Genomic DNA, 20,389 nt, shown 5'->3' on the forward strand with positions numbered 1-20,389 from the left:
TTAAAGTTTTTATTTTATTTATTTATTTAGTTATTATTTTATTTTATTTACATAAAACAGCCTTTCATTGCATAAATAATAATTTCTAGCAAAAATAAATTGTTTTACTTCAAAAAATAATTTTGTCCAGGTTTATGATCGAAATACTCCTATGTGCGATGTTGGAATTTGCGAAAAAAGTGGAACCTGCAATTCTGTCTGTCTGTTTTTGTTTGTCTGATTTTATGCCAGCCTTTTAGCCCAAAACCAATGAAGCGAATAGATTAAAACTTTGTCGTCCCAAGAGGGAAAATTTAATTTTTTCAAGAACCATTAGAAATATAACTAAGTTTCTGCTTCTGGTATTTTCTTTTTGTATTTGAAATGCGATGAACCAGGGTTGTAAAAAATTATTTTTTTTTTTCAAATTTATTGCAAATACAAACAAATTTGCATTAAAAAACAAACATGAAATATAAAAAACAAATTAAAAAAATAAATAATACATTTTTATAATATTCGTTGAATTTCTTACAATTTTATAGCTAATTGGTCTAACATTAGATTCAATATTATAGTTTATAACCAAATGTATAGTCAAGAAATTCAACGAATATTTTAAAAAATATTTAATGCACACATTTTGCATAAAGTTTTTGTTTCATTGCAGAAAATTTTTATTTACAATAACATTTTTTTCAATGCAAATATTTTTCATTTTTAATAAAAAATTTATTTTTAATACCTTAATGCCAATTTTTTTCAGTGGCAATAAATATTTTCTTAATGCAGTTTTTTTTTATTTGCAATAATTTATTCTTTTAAGCAGTTTTCAAAACTCGTTTGTTCTTTCTTTTTTCTTATCTTTTCAAATATCCCAAGTAACATTTTCAAGGGATTGCAATTTTTTCGAAAACGGCTCAAATAACTGTTTTTTTTTTTTAGTTTTCTCAAACAAAATGTAGATATATGACGTTGTTAAAACAAATCTTTCTTATACCTAAATAGATCTTTCTTATAAACATTAAAAACAAAGTTTAAACAAATCTGGAATTCAAATTTTGCACTTTAAATTGGGTTTTTAGTTGTTCTTTTTATTTATAAAGATGCAAAATGTGAAAATGTTTGTTATACATTTAATTAAAGAAATAAAAAAAATTATGCGAATCACCGCAATGCAAATATTCTAATTGATTATAATTATTTGATTGCTTAATCATGTCTTGACTTTTTGAACCCACCCTGTTAATTTATATTTTAAATTGTGTCATTGACTACACAGCCAATTGTTTTTAAGATAAGAACAAAAAATAAAAAAAAAAGTTAAAGAAACCAATTAAAATAGGGCTATAAAAAATATGAATGTATTGCATGATTCATCATTAAGAAAGAAAAATAATCTTTAAATCCTTTTAACATGGAGATATAATAATAAATTATTCATAAAGATACTATACATTATGTATGCAAATGAAAAATGTAATGTAATGTTTATTGATTAAATTTTAAACAAAAATATATAAATCACTTAAATTACATTTCTTTATTTTGTTATTTACATTGAAATGTTTATTTTGAAACACTGATATAGTATGACCTCATCGAAAAACATTCCGCTCATCCCATGTCAGGCTAAAGTTGCAATTACTCATTTTATTTAGCAAACTGACACGATTAGCTTTCTACGGAGTTAAGCCGAAATAACTCAACACGTTTATTTTTTTAAAGCTTATAAAGTGATCGGTTTGTTGTTAGTTGTTTATTTATTATTTTTTTGTTTTAATTTTATTTTACCCTTGAAGTGTTATGGTCAATCAGTCAGTCACTCAGTCAGCCATCGCAATGCTGCTGAACAAATACACACTGTGCATATAAATAAGCTTTGGTCTGGTGAGATATTTTAATGTTTTCAGTGGGGTTTACTGCAGTCCAAAATCAAAAACAATCCAAACTAAAAGTAATCAATTGAAATCCATTTAAAAACAAACTCAAGTATGCCAGCAATTTATTAACCTTCCCTCCTCCATCTTATTTTTTCTTACACTTTCCTCCAACTGGGGTATGACATACCCCAATCATAAATACTTAAAAACTATATTATTTCCATAAAATTTATTTTTTATTCATCTTTTATATTTTTAGTACACCGATTTCATATAATATTTTTCACTCAAACAATTAAAAAGTAAATACTTTCTACACAAAAAAAATATTTAAAAAATATACTTAGGGCCAATTTTTCAACAGTCAGTTAAGCAGTCAGTTAGTACTTATTCCCCTGATAGAGAAAAAATCATTTTTTCAACAAGCAGATATAGCTTATTCCTATGAATAAAAATATCTGCTTCTTTCAGAGACGAATAAAAATTATTCTAAGGAATAATTTCAATATAAATACTGTGTCAATTGTCAAAGCTGCTTTGAAATAATTTTGACAAAAAATACAGAGGAACACAAGAAAACAAAAACAATTATAAATAAAAATGACGTTTAATTTTGAATATTTTTGAATTTGACAATTTTTTTTTTGTTATTCTGTAGAATAAATTATTCTTGATTGAAAAATTCAACGTTGTTATCCGATTGTTTATGAGCCTAATAAATTTATTCGTCGAACAGTTAACTGACTGTTTATTAGAAGATTGAAAAATCGGCTCTTAGAGAAAAAATTCGATTTTACAAATTTTTCTGGGGTATCTCATACCCCAGAGGGAGGAGGGAAGGTTAAATGTATTTTTTCTTTTGTAGAATGTTAGGTACCCATTAGCAGTTTTATCCTTGAATTTTTAAGTAACCAAATTTGGTTTGGTTATGGCGCTTCTCCCTTATTATTTTGTTGTTTACTCAGTTTTATAGTTAGGTTGCTTTCCTTAACCAGGGCAAAGTTAGGCAAGTGTTCTTGTTAGATATGGAAACAAAAGTGTTTCTTAAATAAATTTATGTAAACAAATTATCATAATTCGAAAACAGCTTTAAAATTCGTTGAAAGTAGGTATTATTTATGTACACATGGCTGCCTTATGAATAATGGCGCCCGAGCAGAATTGTAAAAAAATCATTTTTTTTTTCAAGTATTTGTTTTTCATTACAAATTAAAAAAAAAAAACATAAAAAAAAATTTGCATTAAAAAAAATATTTATTGCAACTAAAAATATTTTGCACTGAAAAAAATGTTATTGCAACTCAAAAATATTTGCATTTAAAATAAAATTTTCATTGCAAATAAAAATATTTTGTTTCAAAAAAAAAAAATTCATTGCAAATATAAAATTTTCTGCTTTGATAAAAAAAAATCAATCCAAAATGTGTGCATTTTTACAATTTTGGCTATTTTAAAATGCATCACCTATGTATGTCAATTATAACATTGAACCTTATGCATGGTCAAATAGTGAAAGTTGTAAGAAATTCGAAGAATATTAAAAAAAAAATATTTTTGGATTGATTTTTGCAAATATTTTTCAGTTGCAATAACATTTTTTTTATGCAAAATTTTTACTTGCGATATAGGTACTATAGGGCAAGTTTAGGATTCGTAAAAAAAATCGAACTCGAGATAACAATTTTACATGACATTACGATGATGGAGAATGCCAAAAAAGTGGGTCCGGCAATTCTGTCTGTCTGTCTGTCTGTGTGTCTGTCTCTATCTGGAGCTGCAGCCTAAACGAGTGAAGTGATTTTCTTCAAAATTGGTAGTTAGCAGTTTTTGGTGATTCCCTAGAGGGGAAATTGAATTTTTTTTTTTTATGACCAAAACTAACGGTACCTGCCATATAACGGAAATAGAAAAGTTAATTTTTTTCAAAAACGGCTCTAACGATTTTGATTAAAATTTTTGTTTGTAGTATTACACATAAGAGCCAACTTTTAAAATAAAAATAATATTTTTTGTACCGTTATTAACGGTACCTGTCATAGAACGGTTTTTTTCGTTTCTGAATATCTCTTACAACATTAACCTGATTTTAATAAAAAATTTTATACAAAAGTGTTTAAGTAAAGGTAATATTAAAATTTTAGAAAATTTTCAAAAAACGCATTTTTGTATTTTTTTAAAATATTTCAAAATTTTTTGTTTGAAAATCAATTTTTTGAAAACGGATTAATGAAAAATTTTGAAATTTAGTTTTTATGTGTAAATTAATTATTTCTTCAAAATGGCATACCAACTATTTTGTTGAAAAATGTTAGAAATTTTTTATACATAAAAATTATTTTTTAAAAAAACGGCTCTTACGATTTTCGAAAATTTTTTTCTAAAAATACCTTATTATACAAGTAATAAAATGGCATACTTGTTTTTTTTTTTTTAAACATCATTCAAAACGGTGTTTAATTAAAAAAAAAAACAGATTTTATTTTTTTACACTACCTATGAAATTTCTTGAAAATATCAAATTTTTCCTAATTTTCTTGAATAAAAAGCTAACATTAGAATTACTTTAAGCATAAGAGCAAGTACGTGCGACCCCAGTCGTGCATTTTATTTTTTAATGCAAATATAAATATTTAACATTTTTTTTTTTAATGCAAATTTGTTTCAGTTGCAATTAATATATTTTTTAATGCAATTTTTTTTAGTTGCAAAAAATATTTTTTTTTTTAAATTTGAAATGCATTTTTTTCAATTGATATTTTTAAAACTCTTCGCCCGAGTTTAATTTAAGGGAGTTAAAATCCAACTAGAGTTACCCACGCCACCCTCAAGCCACCCCTGTGTCTACGTGAACTAGGTGCTAAGGTATTTATTATCATAAAGATGTTTGGCTAAGTGTATTGTATGGGCCTTTTGCTATATAAAAGGTAACCAAAGACTATCCAAGTGGTATATAAACTCATATGCTTTTATTCTACTTGTGTGCAAAATAAACCCTTTAGGCCCTTAAAAAAGATTCAAAACCTTAAATGTGATAAAGACTGTAGTTGCCGCATGATTTGCAGATATATAAAACTTAAACAACTGCAGTAAAGTCCATGAGGGTTATTCCCACATAAATGGTATAGTAATAATAAGAAAAAAAAAAACTATAAGATACATCTGATGACTTGTTAGGAAAAGCTTCTGCTTCACTTCCATATGGCCTACAGAAAAGCTTTTTAAAATGCGGTCTAACAATTTTATAAAATTGCTAGTACACGTACACAACCTTCTCGGCCACGGAACAAGTCAACTTCATTACTTAAAAAAATAAATAAACCATCTCATATAGGGTAAACTACCTCATTCTCTCGTGGCAATTAGCTTTTTTCTTAAATACTCTTCTATATCAAGACAAAAATGTCTGTACAAAATAAAATTCAACAAAAAAACACCAGTACTTGATATGAAATAATAAGACAAACATCTCAATTTAACCAAGTTGAAAAATAATAATAAAAGGCACAGATTTTTGTTTTTTTTTTTCGAGTCTGTGTTTGATCAAATGTTGACTTTTTTTCTATAATTAAAAATAAATTAATAACAAATTTTGTGTGTGTTGTTTAAACATTTTGCAGCGTGGGAATTAAAAATGGAAGTTCGAGTGTGTGTTTTTGTTTACTGTTTTCTTTATTTGAATTTAAATATGAATCATTTTTTTCGTACTGAATTGTTAAGTGCTTTATTATTGAAAAGTTTTTAGCACAGAGTGCAGTCTATATATTTTTTTTATAGTTTGAATGCAACCGAAACCAAAAAATCTCCAGACTGTTTAGGGGAAATTCAAATAAGGTGGCAACGGATAAACTTCTTTAGAAATTGATTTGAAATAATATTGATCCGAACAACAACACCTCTAAGTGCAAAAGTTAAAATTACTAAGAACTTGAACTTTTTGTTTTTAACAAGTTTGAAATAGTCATTCAGTAATTTTTAACTCATAAACTGGAGCAATGAATACATTTTTGTTGTTACCAAAATAACCTTAACCTTCATTTGTTATCTTTTTCATTTGTGCTTGATGTTTTGAGTCAACCATGGGCAAGTTTAAATATAGCAAAAACCACAACCATTTATAGCCCAAACAATTTTTTTTTAATTGAAACATACAGTTTTTTGTTTAATTAATGTGCTAAATAAATATTTGTATTTGAAACTAAACGTATAGTGACAGTCATACATTATGATAATGAATGGGTTTTTGTTTGAAAAATTTTCTCATCATCATATTACTGACGTGAACAAAATAACGATTGTTTTAAAATGCATATACATATAAAGGGAAAAAAGGAAAAATGGTAGCTTAGAGCTCAGCCTATTCTTTTGACCTAATGTAATACAAAATATTTTGAAAAAAAAGTTTTTTATTTGTGGTTTATTAAACGAATTACTCATTATGTAGTTTTAATCAATATATCAGTGAATTGAACAAAATCACTTCTTAAATGTTTTTTTCTTCACAATAGAAGCACGTATACGCCACAGTGAATGCTTATATTTTATTAAAATACTTTCCTTGAACTGCATTTTTTTTAAATTTCGTGCGATATAGGCACTATAAATACCTACCCACCCATAATAAATATCAAATTCTGCATTCGTAAAAAAATTCGAACTTGAAATATCAATCAAATACGACATTACGATGATAGAGAATGTGGGTCCCGCAAGTCAGCCTGTCAGAATTTATGTTTAAGGAGTGCAAACTTGATGTGTAGCTTATTTAAGACGGGTTTTTGTAATTAATTTTTTTGGACCAAATCTGGATCGATTCCTATCACAAACGATTTTGAGTAGAAAATTCAAGAACCTATTTATTAGTTTTAAGACAAGATCTATCTGATGCAGATAGTTTTTGTTTTTTTCAAAAATCATTGTTAACGGTTTCTTTCTAAATTTCTCCCAAACAATGGAATTTTGTATACAAAAGTTTAAGGGGGACATACGCCATGAAACGGACATTTAATTTTGAAGTAAATTAAACCTTACACGGAGAAAAAATAAGGTATGAACCACCTTATTTCTGGTAAATTTAACTTTAATGTAGAGTTTAAATAGGGATGACTCCCCAATAAAATGTAATTTACCTTACTTTTGTAGTAAATTTATAGCTTATGATTAACTTTACAGTAAAGAAATGGTAACGGAGTTACGAATAACAGAGTTACGCTCGACAGAGTTACGGCCGTCAAAGTTACGCGAAACCGAAGTTACGAAAAACTAGAGTTACGAATTCTAAAGTTATGTTAAGCTATGACATGTGATTTTTGGGTTGGCAACAATTGCGAGGAACAATTTCATTGTTATTGATGACATTTTTCTAAATAAAATTGTATGCATTTATCTTACAAAAATTAAAATAAAAAAGATAATTTTTGTAATTATTGAAAAGCATAATTAGGTAACACGTACTTAATCCTCAAAGCTATTTAGAAGTAAGTAACGTATGACCCTGTTATGTTTTTCAATAAATACATAATTACCTAGTTTATTATAATTTGTGTAGGGTGCAAACAAATAATTTTATTTAGGAAAATATCACCAATAAAAATGGAATTGACTTTATTTGATTCAATTTTTTTTTCTAATTCTTCATGAATTAATTAGATTGAATGATGTTAATGCATATGGATACTCCTATATTATTCTAATACAAGACAAACATTTGCTATCCGTAATTACGGAGCCAATAATAACGCATAAAAGAACACAAAAAGTAATGAAAACATTTCACTTCCAAAACAAAAACACAAATTTGAAAATTTTTATATTTTATTTCTTTATTTTAATTATTCCGCACCCGGACACCTAAAAGCTTTGAAAAAAAAAATATCCAAAACAAATGGAAAACAAAATGGCAGACTTTTCAATGACAGCAATAATTAAGATATGGGGAAAATTTCTAGAATTAGGTAGTATTATGACCTTAGTGTAAGGTAAAACTTATTCATAGAATAGTTAAATTTGTTAAATATGTTTTACTAGAATCTTAAAGTGAAAAGAGTCATACACTTTTTTGGATGAAGGTTTATTTTACTCTACGTAAAGAAAATATTGCTACTCGTAAGGTACATACTACTTTATTTTGTTCACCATAATTGTCTTGTAAAAATTTACTTTACAGAGTCAAGAAATATTCAATACGTAAGGTAAATTTTACTTAAAATCTAGGGCTTTTTACTTTAATTTCCTTACTAGTCATATGGAGTATAAAATACTAGATTCATTTTTCTCCGTGTAGGAACTCGTATGCTGTCCTTAAGAAATTTGGATATGATATTGTACAATTTATCATACACCATATTTTATGAAAATAAAATTTACTATAAGAAATATTATGTTTTCCATAGTGAACTTTTCTCAAACCAATTCTTCTTAGATACTTTAATGTGATTCTATTTTCTATAACTTTGAATGCTATATTTTGTTAATAAATATTTCGAGTATCTTTTTTTCGACTTTTATACTTAAGTTCTTAGACGTTTTACACGAATCTTTGGCTTTCAGAGACCAGTTACAGATTTTAGTGTCTCTTCGAAAAAACACCCTATCACCTAAATTTTTTTTATGAAAACTCTTAATTCTTGCTTTCAATCCCGATTTCAATGTTTTTACCAAATTTCATTTGGGTGACCCATCATTTTTGTTTTCACTCAAAAATAAACACCCTTTTAACCATGGAATTTTTATAGACACTTTAGATTCTTGTTTCTAATCACATAAGTAAGTTAATTGCTGAATTTCAATAGGGTCAACCTACTATTACACTGGTTTACAAGGGCTTTGTTGCCGAAACAAAAATATACTTTTCTGAAGATATTCAGTGTGTTGAACTCGAATCCGAAGTCAGAAACAACTAATCAGATACCGTTTTTGAGATATTACTGTTAGAAAATGCAAAAAAAAACGTTTTTTTGATTTCTTCGGACCTTATTCTTTTGTATAAGGAAAATTGTTTGAGAATATTTAGTAACGGGCTCTATAAAAACTGTTTTCCATCTTTCGATACCTGTTTAAATCTTTTCAATATCTTTTGTATTGAACGATATCTTAAAATTAAGTAAGTGGGTTTTTCTTCATATATCATAAAGGAGATAATGACGTTATAAAATTTATAAAAATACCAAACAACTGAGGATATCTCGGGCAGTAAAAAAGATATCGGAAAGATTTAAACAGATTAAAAAAGGTGATAAATAGTTCTTATAAAAACCGTTACTAAATATGCTCAAATAATTTTCCTTATATAAAAGAATAAGGTCCGAAGTTCTAAATACTCTAAAGGTAATATTTCATAAACTGGAGCTGATTAATTTTTTTTGACTTTGGATTCGAGTTCAGCACACCGAAAACCTTCAGAAAAGTATATTTTTGTTTCGGCAACAAACAAAAAAAGTTTAATTTTGTTAACCAGTGTTATTACTCACTTTTTCCAATATACTCATATTTTCTCTACACCTAAAAAAAAACACCCTTTCACATGAAAAAAGAGTATAAACTACTTTTATTCGTAATTCCCATGGGAAAGACAACATATTTAATGAATTTCGTAAGGGTAACTTTTGTACCATTGATTTTATCGGACTTATAGCGGATTTTCCCTATTTCCAAAAAAAAAAATAAAACACCCTTTCATCTAAAATATTTGTATAGACTGCTTGGGTTCTTGGTTTCAGCATCAAAAGATATCTTAAAAACATGTGTCATATGATGATATTTCACAATCAATTTTGTTCACTATATTTTTGACATTCACCCCCTCCCTCTTGTCTTGTTTATAGACTTTTTTTTATCCTTGGTTCTTATCCCAAAAGCAAACTTTTTGCCAAGTTTCATGAGTGTAACAATTTTTAATTTTTTAAATGCTATTTTATCTGTATTATTATATTTTAAGACAACTTTTCAAAATTAAGGTTAAAATTGTCTTTGTTATATGTATTTCATTAATGAATTTAGAAGTCAATCTGAATTTCAATCAGCTATCGTCACTCGACTTTTTATAAAAAAAATACTGTGATCTGTGATTATTTTCCATTCAAATGGAATGCAAACGTCAACATACTCTTTGCACACTTAAAAAAAAAACTCTTAAAGAGAGAAAGCAATTCGTCAATAACCTTATAAGACCTTGAAAGTCTTTAAACTTATAAACAAACAAAAAACCATCAAGAATAGAACTTTACCCAGCAATAAATTGTTGTGTTTATTTATTTTTTTTGTATATGCAAAAACCGTGACATAATATTTTTTGCTTACTTAAATAATTTTTTTTTTTTTCAAATTTCACATGTGAATAACTTTTAAGTCATTCAAAAGTCAACCATGTCAAAGCATGCAGTGCTTATAGTTCTACTCTTACTATCAACAAGTAATACACTTCACTGTTAACAACTTTCTTATATAGCTTAATCTTGCTTTTTTTATAATTTTTTTTTTCTTTAGTTTTGTTGGAAATTATTTCTGCACATCCAGTGCTGAATGATCCTTTTAAGAAACTAGACAACGTGAGAGAAAAACGTGGACTTTTCGATTCACTACTGTTTAAAGGAATCATTAGATTGTTTTTTGTGGCCTTAACTGGAGTTTTTGGAGCTATGACATCACATTTATTTGGACATGGTTTAGGCGGTTTGGGTGGTTTAGGTGGTTTGTGAAAAAAAAAAAAACAAAAAAGTATAGTTAATAAAATTAAAAAAAGTAAAATATTTATAAAAAGCAAGAATCTTCTGTATAAAAAAAAATTAATTTGAGTTCAAAATGCGATTCTGTGAATTATGTTCTCACTATTTATTCGTATGCAGTACCTTAGCGTTTCATGTACATACATTTTTTTATGTCTATTTAAGAATATTTGATCAGTCTTTCAATTAAGAAAATTGAAGAAAATATTTTACATAATTTATTTATATTGAACTAAATTAAGATGTTATTGTTTAAGTTTTATTTTAAAACATTGTTATAAATAAAAATTAAAAAAGATCAAACCACTTATTGGAACTACATTTATTTTTTATAATGTAATGGAAAACCCGTTTAAAAAAAATGTATACTTTCATGTACTTTTCTACTTTTATAAAATGAGCGGGCAGGCGGGGCAGTGTCCCATGGCCCCAATGAATGCCAGGGCATCACTAGTAATCATTTAATGAAGATAAGACCTCAAAAAACTCTTGGTTTTCATTTATGAAAAAACCTCAAAAGACCTTTCGATGGGTTTGGGATTTTTCAAAAAAAAATATTTGAATGCAACCTTCAAGAAAATTTTGGTTTTCTGTTATGAATAGAGTTTTAAAAGAGACATCAAGTCTCTTTCGATGGATTTGGAGGAAATTTCTGAATTGATTGATTTTGATTTTTTTTTTTCGATAATCTGAAAAAAAAAAATTTTTAATTTTACCTCAATGCATAGGCAAAATTTAGACTCACATCTATAATTCAAAATCTGGGGTCGAATCATGGTACACGATATTATAAAAAATCACTAAAATCGGTTTAGCCATTATACTTAAATTCCATTTTGATATTATTTCAATTCATTATTTTGTTGCTTAGATTTCGACTCGTAATAATAAAAAAATATATTCAATTTGAACTTGTAACGAATCATCATGTTATTTAATTTTTTTTTAAGAAATTTCAAAGGTCCATTTAATTAAAGTACCCAACATGTCTAACCTTTTATGATCAATTATTTAATTTTAAAAATTAACAAAATTAAATTAATTTTCATGCATGGTTTGCGACAAAATGTTTGGTTATAAATTTTTTACTTGCGATATAGGTACTATACATATATATCAAGTAATGCATTGGTACAAAAAAAAAAAAAGTTGAGATAACATTTTTCCATGACATTACGATGGTAGAGAATGCCAAAAAAGTGGGTCCCGGAAGTCCGTCTGTCTGTTTGTCTGTTTGTCTGTCTGTATAAGGAGCAACAGCCTAAACGGATGGACCGATTGACTTAAAATTTGGTATGTAGTATTTTTTGGAGACTCTCCAAAATGGACCAAAAATAACGGTACTTGTCATATACCGATTTTAGTAAAGTTGAAATTGCTAAAAATCGACTCTAACGATTTTGTTTAAAAAATTCAAATGTAAGTTTCAAAACAAGGTGTATTTTCTAAAAATTTTTTTTTGAAAATCATTATTAACGGTACCTGCCATTGAACCGTTTTTTTTTTTTCAAATCCGATTATCTCTGAAACTGCTTATTCGATTTCAACGAAACTTTTTGTGAAGAAGCATTTTTTTATACATTTTTAATATAAGCCAAAAATAAAATTTCGAAGTAAAATAATTTTTGGATTTTTAAAAAAATTTTGAAATTTTTTTTTTGAAAAATCAAATTTTCGAAAACGGGACATTGAATTTTTTTGAAATTTTGCTTTTAGATGTTGACAATTTTATTTTTCCAAAAAAATATTTATAAAAAATTAGTTTAAAAAAAAACGGCTCTAACGATTTTGAAAATTGTTTTATAAAAATGCATCTTATTATATCAATCAAAACTGCATACTTGTTTTGGAGGGCAATTTGATTTCAGATTTTATTTTGTTTTTTTAAAAAACGAATTTTTTTTAAATTTTTTTTTACCGACATATATAGTAGGTACCTACATTTTCCAAATTTCTATTTAAAAGTCTGAAAAATTTAAGCAACTTTAACTCTAAGAGCAAGTTCGTGCGACCCAGTCGTGCATTTTATTAGTAATGAAAATGTTCCACATACACCAAAGTGACCATTTGAGTTAAAAAACCTTCAAAATAAAGTATTAAGAAAAATTTATTTGTATAGGTTGTTGTTGATCTTCATAATTAAAACAAATCGGTTTTATCAATAAATCACACTCAACTTTTTCTTAGTCGAAATTCTTCTGTACTTCGGTTCCAAAAAAAAGAAATTCGAATATTCCTCATTACAAACACATTTATATTATTCAATTATAACTTTATTTAAATATAAGACACATATTATCTAAACATTCTATTTCTTTATAAGAAAAAAATACATCAAAGATGTCACATTTCATAAAATCAATTTCAACCTAGCCACGATGCAATAAATGCTGATATAAATGTCATAGCCATAAAATATAATTTTAAAAATTTATCCAAGCCAAGTCCGTTATAGATCCATGAAAATAGTTTTTTGAAATTAAACTGCGTTACTTCATTCAAATCCCAAGAAATTGCTTTTACCTGTAAAAACACTTAAAATTATTGATATTTAAAGTTTTAACTTTGATTGCATTCAAATTTTTTATAAAATACCTGCAACCAAAAGGAACACCAGCCACAAAGAATAATTTGACATGACTGTCTTTAATATTTAATATAAAATGAACTTTATGAAGTTAAAGTGGTTTTAGTAGCACGAAATAATTATACAATAAGTTGTATTTCGTGATAATTAATTTTGAAACATTAACTTTACTTGGCTTTGTTACTTTGTTTAATTAGTCAATTGAACTAGTTGGGATTTTTTAAAGTATTTTGTTAAACTGTTTTTGTCCTTCATCAAACAATTCTTTGCAACAACCATTTTTTCTAACAATAATTTTTCTTATCTATTTGCAGTCGACATTTCATGATTATATCGAAACACTTCCTGTGTACTCGAATGACAACCTTGGTGACATAAAAGAAGGTCTTAGCTTTACAGTAACTGGATACATCCTTCCTAATTGCGAAAAGTATATTTCATTTTTTTCTCATATCAAAACAAAATAAACTTTTTTCTTCCTTTACAGATTCTCAATTAATTTAATCCTTGAAACACCAACTCGTGACATCGCTCTCCACGTCAATCCACGCCTGCCACAAAACTACATTGTTCGAAATGCTCGCGTGAAAAATATCTGGGGCAGCGAAGAGGTTTCATCAGCGCTGCCCTTTAGTTTACATCGAGGCTCAAAGTTCGCCATACAAATTTTAATAACAGACAGTTGTTACATGATCTCGGTGAATGGGAATCACTTTGCCGAATTTAACCATCGTTTGCCTTATAAATCTGTGGCGTGCCTTGAGGTTAGCGGTGATGTGGATAACATCAATTTTAGCCGCACCGAATCTTCTAAATACCCCGAACGATTACCCGAATCAAAAGCCAAAGAAATCCGTGTCGATCTTGAGTCAGAGGATCAAATTGATACTCCCTCAGCTTGGAAACTAATTACCCTAAATGGTTGCAATGATGGTGGTCTTCAACTACCTTACTATGGTTTATTGCCGCCAAAGATGTTTGGCAGTGGCAAATGCCTTCGGATAGAAGGTCGAGTGAAGCTACTGCCGCACTCATTCTATGTGAATCTCCAAGGCGGACAGGATATATGGCCGCATCCTATAATTGCATTCCACTTTAATCCGCGATTTGCCAAACAGGGTGGCGGTATTGGCAAACATGTGGTTTGTCGGAATGCCTGGTACAACGGCACATGGGCCAAGGAGCAACGAAGCGAATTGGATACCGATTTCTGTCCTGGTAAAAGTTTCAGCCTAGTCATTGTCTGTGGAATGGCATCCTACGAAGTATACGTAAATAAAAAACTCATAACCGAGTTCCGATTTCATGTTGATCCTGAAATCGTTGATACAGTATACGTACAAGGTGACATCAAACTATGGGATGTTGTCCTCGAAAACCATTCAGCACCGAATGGTGCTGGAAATAGAATCTACCAAAATCCCGCTTACCAAGAAGACAACTAATTTAGGATTTTTTTTTGCAAATACTTTGCTCAACTCAAAAGAATTTTTTTAAGCGCGCCTACTTCTCAATAAGGTTTATCTAGATTTTAAGAACAAAAAAAAAACAAAAATCAATAATAGTTAATACAAATATTTGTTTTTTATTTGAATTATGTATATTATATAGGAAAATTTGCATTTTTTATCGAATGCTGCAATTTTATTAATTTTTTTTGTCTTTTTAAGATGATAATATTTATAACTTAGCCTATTTTTTTTTTGTAATTTTACTCATCTTGGATGGTTAAGGACAATAATGTTGAATGTTTAAACGTTGGGAAACAATATTTACTTGTTGTTAAAAAAAGAAAATGTTATTGCATTTCATTAAATATATAAAAAACAAAAAAACACTATATCGACATAAATGTTTAAAAAAAAAGAATATATTATGTGTGGGCTTTTTTGACAATTTATTAAAATTTAAAAAAAGAAAAAAAAAACTAACACTCATAAAAAATTATTATTGTACATGTACTGTCTAATTTAAACCAAAAAAAAAAAAACAAATGAATGACTAAATAAAAATATATAAAATCTTGTTTTACTCTTAATACTTATTGTTAATTGTATTATTTCTTGAGAAGTTTATAAAGAAGAAGTTCAATAACTTTGAAGTAAAATTGGTACAAATTTTATAACATTAATATATTTTATAAAGAAATTTCTTCACATAAGTCCTAAGTCAGCTTAGTACCCGGTCTAGCTAGACCAGGTCCTAGCACTAGTACTCGGTCCTAAGGAAAAGTTAGGACCCGAGCATTTCTTCATATATATAGGACTGGATCTAAGTTCTACTAAGCGCTAGACTAACGATTTTGAGGTCCTAACAAATATTGAGTCCTAACTAAGGCTAGGCACACACATGCGATTTTAGTCGAGCGATTATTTAGTCGCAAAAATAGATCACACGGATTTCAATGCCGGTGAACACACATGCTTCCCGCGATTAAAAATTTCAAAATTGTGTCTACAGTCATTAAAAATGTTGTCATCTAATTTGCGACTGAATAATCGCGCGATCAAAATCGCATGTGTGCGCCTAGCCTAATACTCGGTACCAATTTGACAGTGGAGTGAAACTTCAATTTATTTATTTTTTTTTTCTTCTTGAAAACTACTTTCTTTATCAGGCTCACTAATAGCCTACCAAGAAATTTTATTTTTATGATCCAATTTTAATTGGAAATAAAACCCATTTATGGGGTCGAAGTAGATTAGCACAGTACTTTTGAATTTTTGATTTTTGATAATGGTAAAGCAAAACAGTCAAGAAAATAAAAATCTGATAAACAAACTATAGTTTTAATAAGAAAGAAAACTAAAATAATGAAAATAAATTCAAAATTTTTATCTTTTGTAGACTTGATGGATAATATTCAATTTAATAAAGTTTTTATGATCTGTAGTCATAAAAACTAGTTTTCTTATTTTTCAATCTTCTCAAAAACTAGAAGGCACAGAAACATATTGTTTTCAGTATTTAATGAGGTTTAGGCAATTTATTATACATTCCGTATTGAAATTTACAGTCTTGACAAAAATAGTATTCAATGTATTTTTTCATACTTATTTTTCTCAAATGTTGACTTTGAAATCGATTACATATTTCGAACATATCTGATTAAAATAACTTGAGCTTAAAACTAAAATTAAGTGTACAATTCTAGCTTTGAAAAAAAAGGTATCATTGATAACTGTAAGTGTTGCCGTTGTTTTTAAATAATTTTCTTAGTAGGTTTTTAGAAAATTGCCCCTCCCACTTAAAAGGGGAGACATAGATCCTCATCCCAGCCGTGATGCGTTGATATGAATTTTTTACGAAAAAAAAAAACACGTTTACGGGGGATATCTCGAAAAAAATATAATCCGATTTTGGTAAAAACGGATGTTAACATTTAGTACCGCCGCATCGCAAATTTCTATTTCCCATACGTTTTGTATGGGAAAGATTGTGTATTTGTGTTTAGAATTTTTTATATTTTTAATGGTTCATCCAAAAGGCTTGACAAAATCATTTTCTTGTATAAAATTGAACGTTCTACAAAATTGCATTTATAAAATTAAAAAAAAAACGGACGCGAAAAATTAATTAAAATAATTTTTAGTTGAAAAAATAAATAATTCGAATTTATTGAAGAAATCTAATATGATAGTATTAGGGGTTTGAGAGTTATATAAAAGGATCTGTGAAACCAAAACACAACATAGAATACAAATATTCGAAAATTTTGCCAAATTTTTTGAAAAACCTAATAAATTCGTCAAAAAATCGGAAAAAAATGAGAAAAAATTACTTTTTATATTTTAAAGTTGAATAACTTCGAAACGCGGGGGCAAATCAAAAAAATTAACTTGAGCTTTTTTGTAGAGCGGACAATTTTATAAAAGAAAATGATTTTTTCAAGCCTTTTGGATAATAATAATATTTTCAACAATGCTTTGAACAAAAATAAAACAATTACACAACGCGCCATAACGTGAAACAACGCAACACAAATCGAACAACAAACTTAAAGCACCACACCCAGGGGCGGAGCACACTACACAAAAATAAAAAAACCTAATTAAATTAAATATTTAAATATTTCTCTGAGGGGAGGGGTCATATTTTGCTATAAAAAGGGCCACACCACACACAAAATGTTGCATTTTGCCTGTCACATGCTGCATTTTGCATGTTGCATGTTGCATGTTACATGTTACATGTTGCATGTTACATGTTACATGTTGCATGTTGCATGTTACATGTTACATGTTGCATGTTGCATGTTGCATGTTACATGTTACATGTTGCATGATGCATGTTGCATGTTACATGATGCATGTTGCATGTTGCATGTTGCATGTTGCATGATGCATGTTGCATGTTGCATGTTACATGATGCATGTTGCATGTTGCAGGTTGCACGTTGCATGTTGAGCACAACGCGACACAACGCGACACAATGCGACACAACGCGACACAACGCGACACAACGCGACACAATGCGACACAACGCGACACAATGCGACACAACGCGACACAATGCGACACAACGCGACACAACGCGACACAACGCGACACAACGCGACACAATGCGACACAACGCGACACAACGCGGCACAACGCGACACAACACGACACAACGCGACACAATGCGACACAACGCGACACAATGCGACACAACGCGACACAATGCGACACAACGCGACACAACGCGACACAACGCGACACAATGCGACACAACGCGACACAACGCGGCACAATGCGACACAATGCGACACAACGCGACACAACGCGACACAACGCGACACAATGCGACACAACGTGACACAATGCGACACAACGCGACACAACGCGACACAATGCGACACAACGCGACACAACGCGACACAATGCGACACAACGCTACACAACGCTACACAACGCGACACAATGCGACACAATGCGACACAATGCGACACAATGCGACATTGTTGTGTCGCGTTGTGTCGCGTTGTGTCGCATTGTGTCGCGTTGTGTCGCGTTGTGTCGCATTGTGTCGCCTTGTGTCGCATTGTGTCGCGTTGTGTCGCGTTGTGTCGCGTTGTGTCGCGTTGTGTCGCGTTGTGTCGCGTTGTGTCGCATTGTGTCGCGTTGTGTCGCGTTGTGTCGCGTTGTGTCGCATTGTGTCGCCTTGTGTCGCATTGTGTCGCGTTGTGTCGCGTTGTGTCGCATTGTGTCGCGTTGTGTCGCGTTGTGTCGCGTTGTGTCGCGTTGTGTCGCGTTGTGTCGCGTTGTGTCGCATTGTGTCGCCTTGTGTCGCATTGTGTCGCGTTGTGTCGCATTGTGTCGCGTTGTGTCGCATTGTGTCGCATTGTGTCGCGTTGTGTCGCATTGTGTCGCATTGTGTCGCGTTGTGTCGCGTTGTGTCGCGTTGTGTCGCATTGTGTCGCGTTGTGTCGCATTGTGTCGCGTTGTGTCGCGTTGTGTCGCGTTGTGTCGCATTGTGTCGCGTTGTGTCGCGTTGTGTCGCATTGTGTCGCCTTGTGTCGCATTGTGTCGCGTTGTGTCGCGTTGTGTCGCGTTGTGTCGCGTTGTGTCGCGTTGTGTCGCGTTGTGTCGCGTTGTGTCGCGTTGTGTCGCGTTGTGTCGCATTGTGTCGCGTTGTGTCGCATTGTGTCGCGTTGTGTAGCGTTGTGTCGCGTTGTGTCGCATTGTGTCGCCTTGTGTCGCTTTGTGTCGCGTTGTTTCGCGTTGTGTCGCATTGTGTCGCGTTGTGTCGCGTTGTGTCGCGTTGTTTCGCGTTGTGTCGCGTTTTGTCGCATTGTGTCGCGTTGTGCTCAACATGCAACGTGCAACATGCAACATGTAACATGCAACATGCAACATGCAACATGCAACATGCAACATGTAAGATGCAACATGCAACATGTTACATGCATTATGCAACAAGCATCATGAAACATGCAATATGCATCATTTAACATGCAACATGCGATATGCAACATGTAACATGCAACATTCAACATGTAACATGTAACATGTAACATGTAACATGTTACATGCAACATGCATCATGTAACGTGCAACATGCAACATGTAACATGCAACATGCAACATCCAACATGCATAATGAAACATGCATCATGTAACATGCAACATGCAATATGCAACATGCAACATGTAACATGCATTATGTAACATGTAACATTCAACATGTAACATGCAACATGTAACATGCAACATGCATCATGCATTATGCAACATGTAACATACAACATGTAACATGTAACATGCAACATGTTACATGCAACATGCATCATGTAACATTCAAAATGCAACATGTAACATGCTACATGTGACATGCAACATGTAACATGCGACATGCAACATGCTACATGTGACATGCTACACGCTACATGTCACATGAGACATGCGATCACTTACCGACGCAACGCATACATGGAGCTGCTCGCGACGTGCACTAGTCGACGACCACGGACGGACTGAATATTTTGTGTGTGGTGTGGCCCTTTTTATAGCAAAATATAACCCCTCCCCCCAGAGAAATATTTAATTTAATTATGTTTTTTTATTTTTGTCTAGTAGTGTTCCGCCCCTGGGTGTGGTGTTTTAAGTTTGTTGTACACTTTGTGTTGCGTTGATTCACGTTATGGTGCCTTGTGTAGCGTTGCGTAGCGTTGTGTAGCATGTGTATATATATATGTATATCTTGAGTAATAAATGACAAATGACGAACAAACTGTTCAACAAAAGAGAAAAAATAATATATATTCGATGGTCTAACTACATTTATCTTCCTACTAGTCAGGGGCGTACTTTGAGTTGTCGAGGCCCCGGGGCAAGACTTGATTTTTTGGGGCCCCATTGATATAATGACAGACAAAAAAGTACGCATACGCTCTCGTTTTTCTTTAGGCACCCTAATGTACCTACCTAACATTTGTTGGTCGCTAAAATTATTCAACCAATATTTTTTGAGCCCCAGCCAAGATATTATGTAATTTTTCTTTCAAAAACAAAAATGTATTTCTTTTGGACCTTTGAAGTAATATTTTTTTGTAGATGAAATTTTATGTTGCTGCCCCATCATCGTGTGTACGCTGGCTATATCTGTATTTTAGGAACTGAGTTTAATATCGAGGGGAACCCTTTAGAAACCTGTTAAGAAAAAATGTTGCATAACATTCAATGGATAATTTTTCGTCAGTTAATTGAATCGTCAGTTCTAAAAACAGAATAAATACACT

General features: G+C 30.5%; 2 protein-coding genes across 7 annotated transcripts in view; both read left to right on the forward strand.

Annotated features, from left to right (window-relative positions):
* The window catches only part of LOC129905600 (galectin-9C-like), a 32,772-nt gene extending 17,642 nt beyond the window's left edge, over nt 1-15,130 (forward strand). Inside the window, exons 1-3 of one of the 5 annotated variants that reach the window (XM_055981123.1) lie at nt 5,385-5,505; nt 13,484-13,599; nt 13,657-15,124. In XM_055981123.1, the coding sequence (XP_055837098.1) occupies nt 5,494-5,505; nt 13,484-13,599; nt 13,657-14,614 (1,086 nt within the window). In that variant the 5' untranslated portion in view covers nt 5,385-5,493 and the 3' untranslated portion in view covers nt 14,615-15,124. Of the gene's footprint in view, nt 1-5,384; nt 5,506-13,483; nt 13,600-13,656 lie in introns of those variants that run through there. The other 4 variants (XM_055981121.1, XM_055981118.1, XM_055981119.1 and 1 more) reach the window with 4 other exon arrangements.
* Nucleotides 1-20,389, forward strand: part of LOC129905602 (uncharacterized) — a 494,765-nt gene that overhangs the window by 368,252 nt on the left and 106,124 nt on the right. The gene's annotated exons all lie outside the window — the stretch shown is intronic.

Source organism: Episyrphus balteatus, chromosome 1 (assembly GCF_945859705.1).
Source record: "Episyrphus balteatus chromosome 1, idEpiBalt1.1, whole genome shotgun sequence".
NCBI classification, from domain to species: domain Eukaryota; kingdom Metazoa; phylum Arthropoda; class Insecta; order Diptera; family Syrphidae; genus Episyrphus; species Episyrphus balteatus.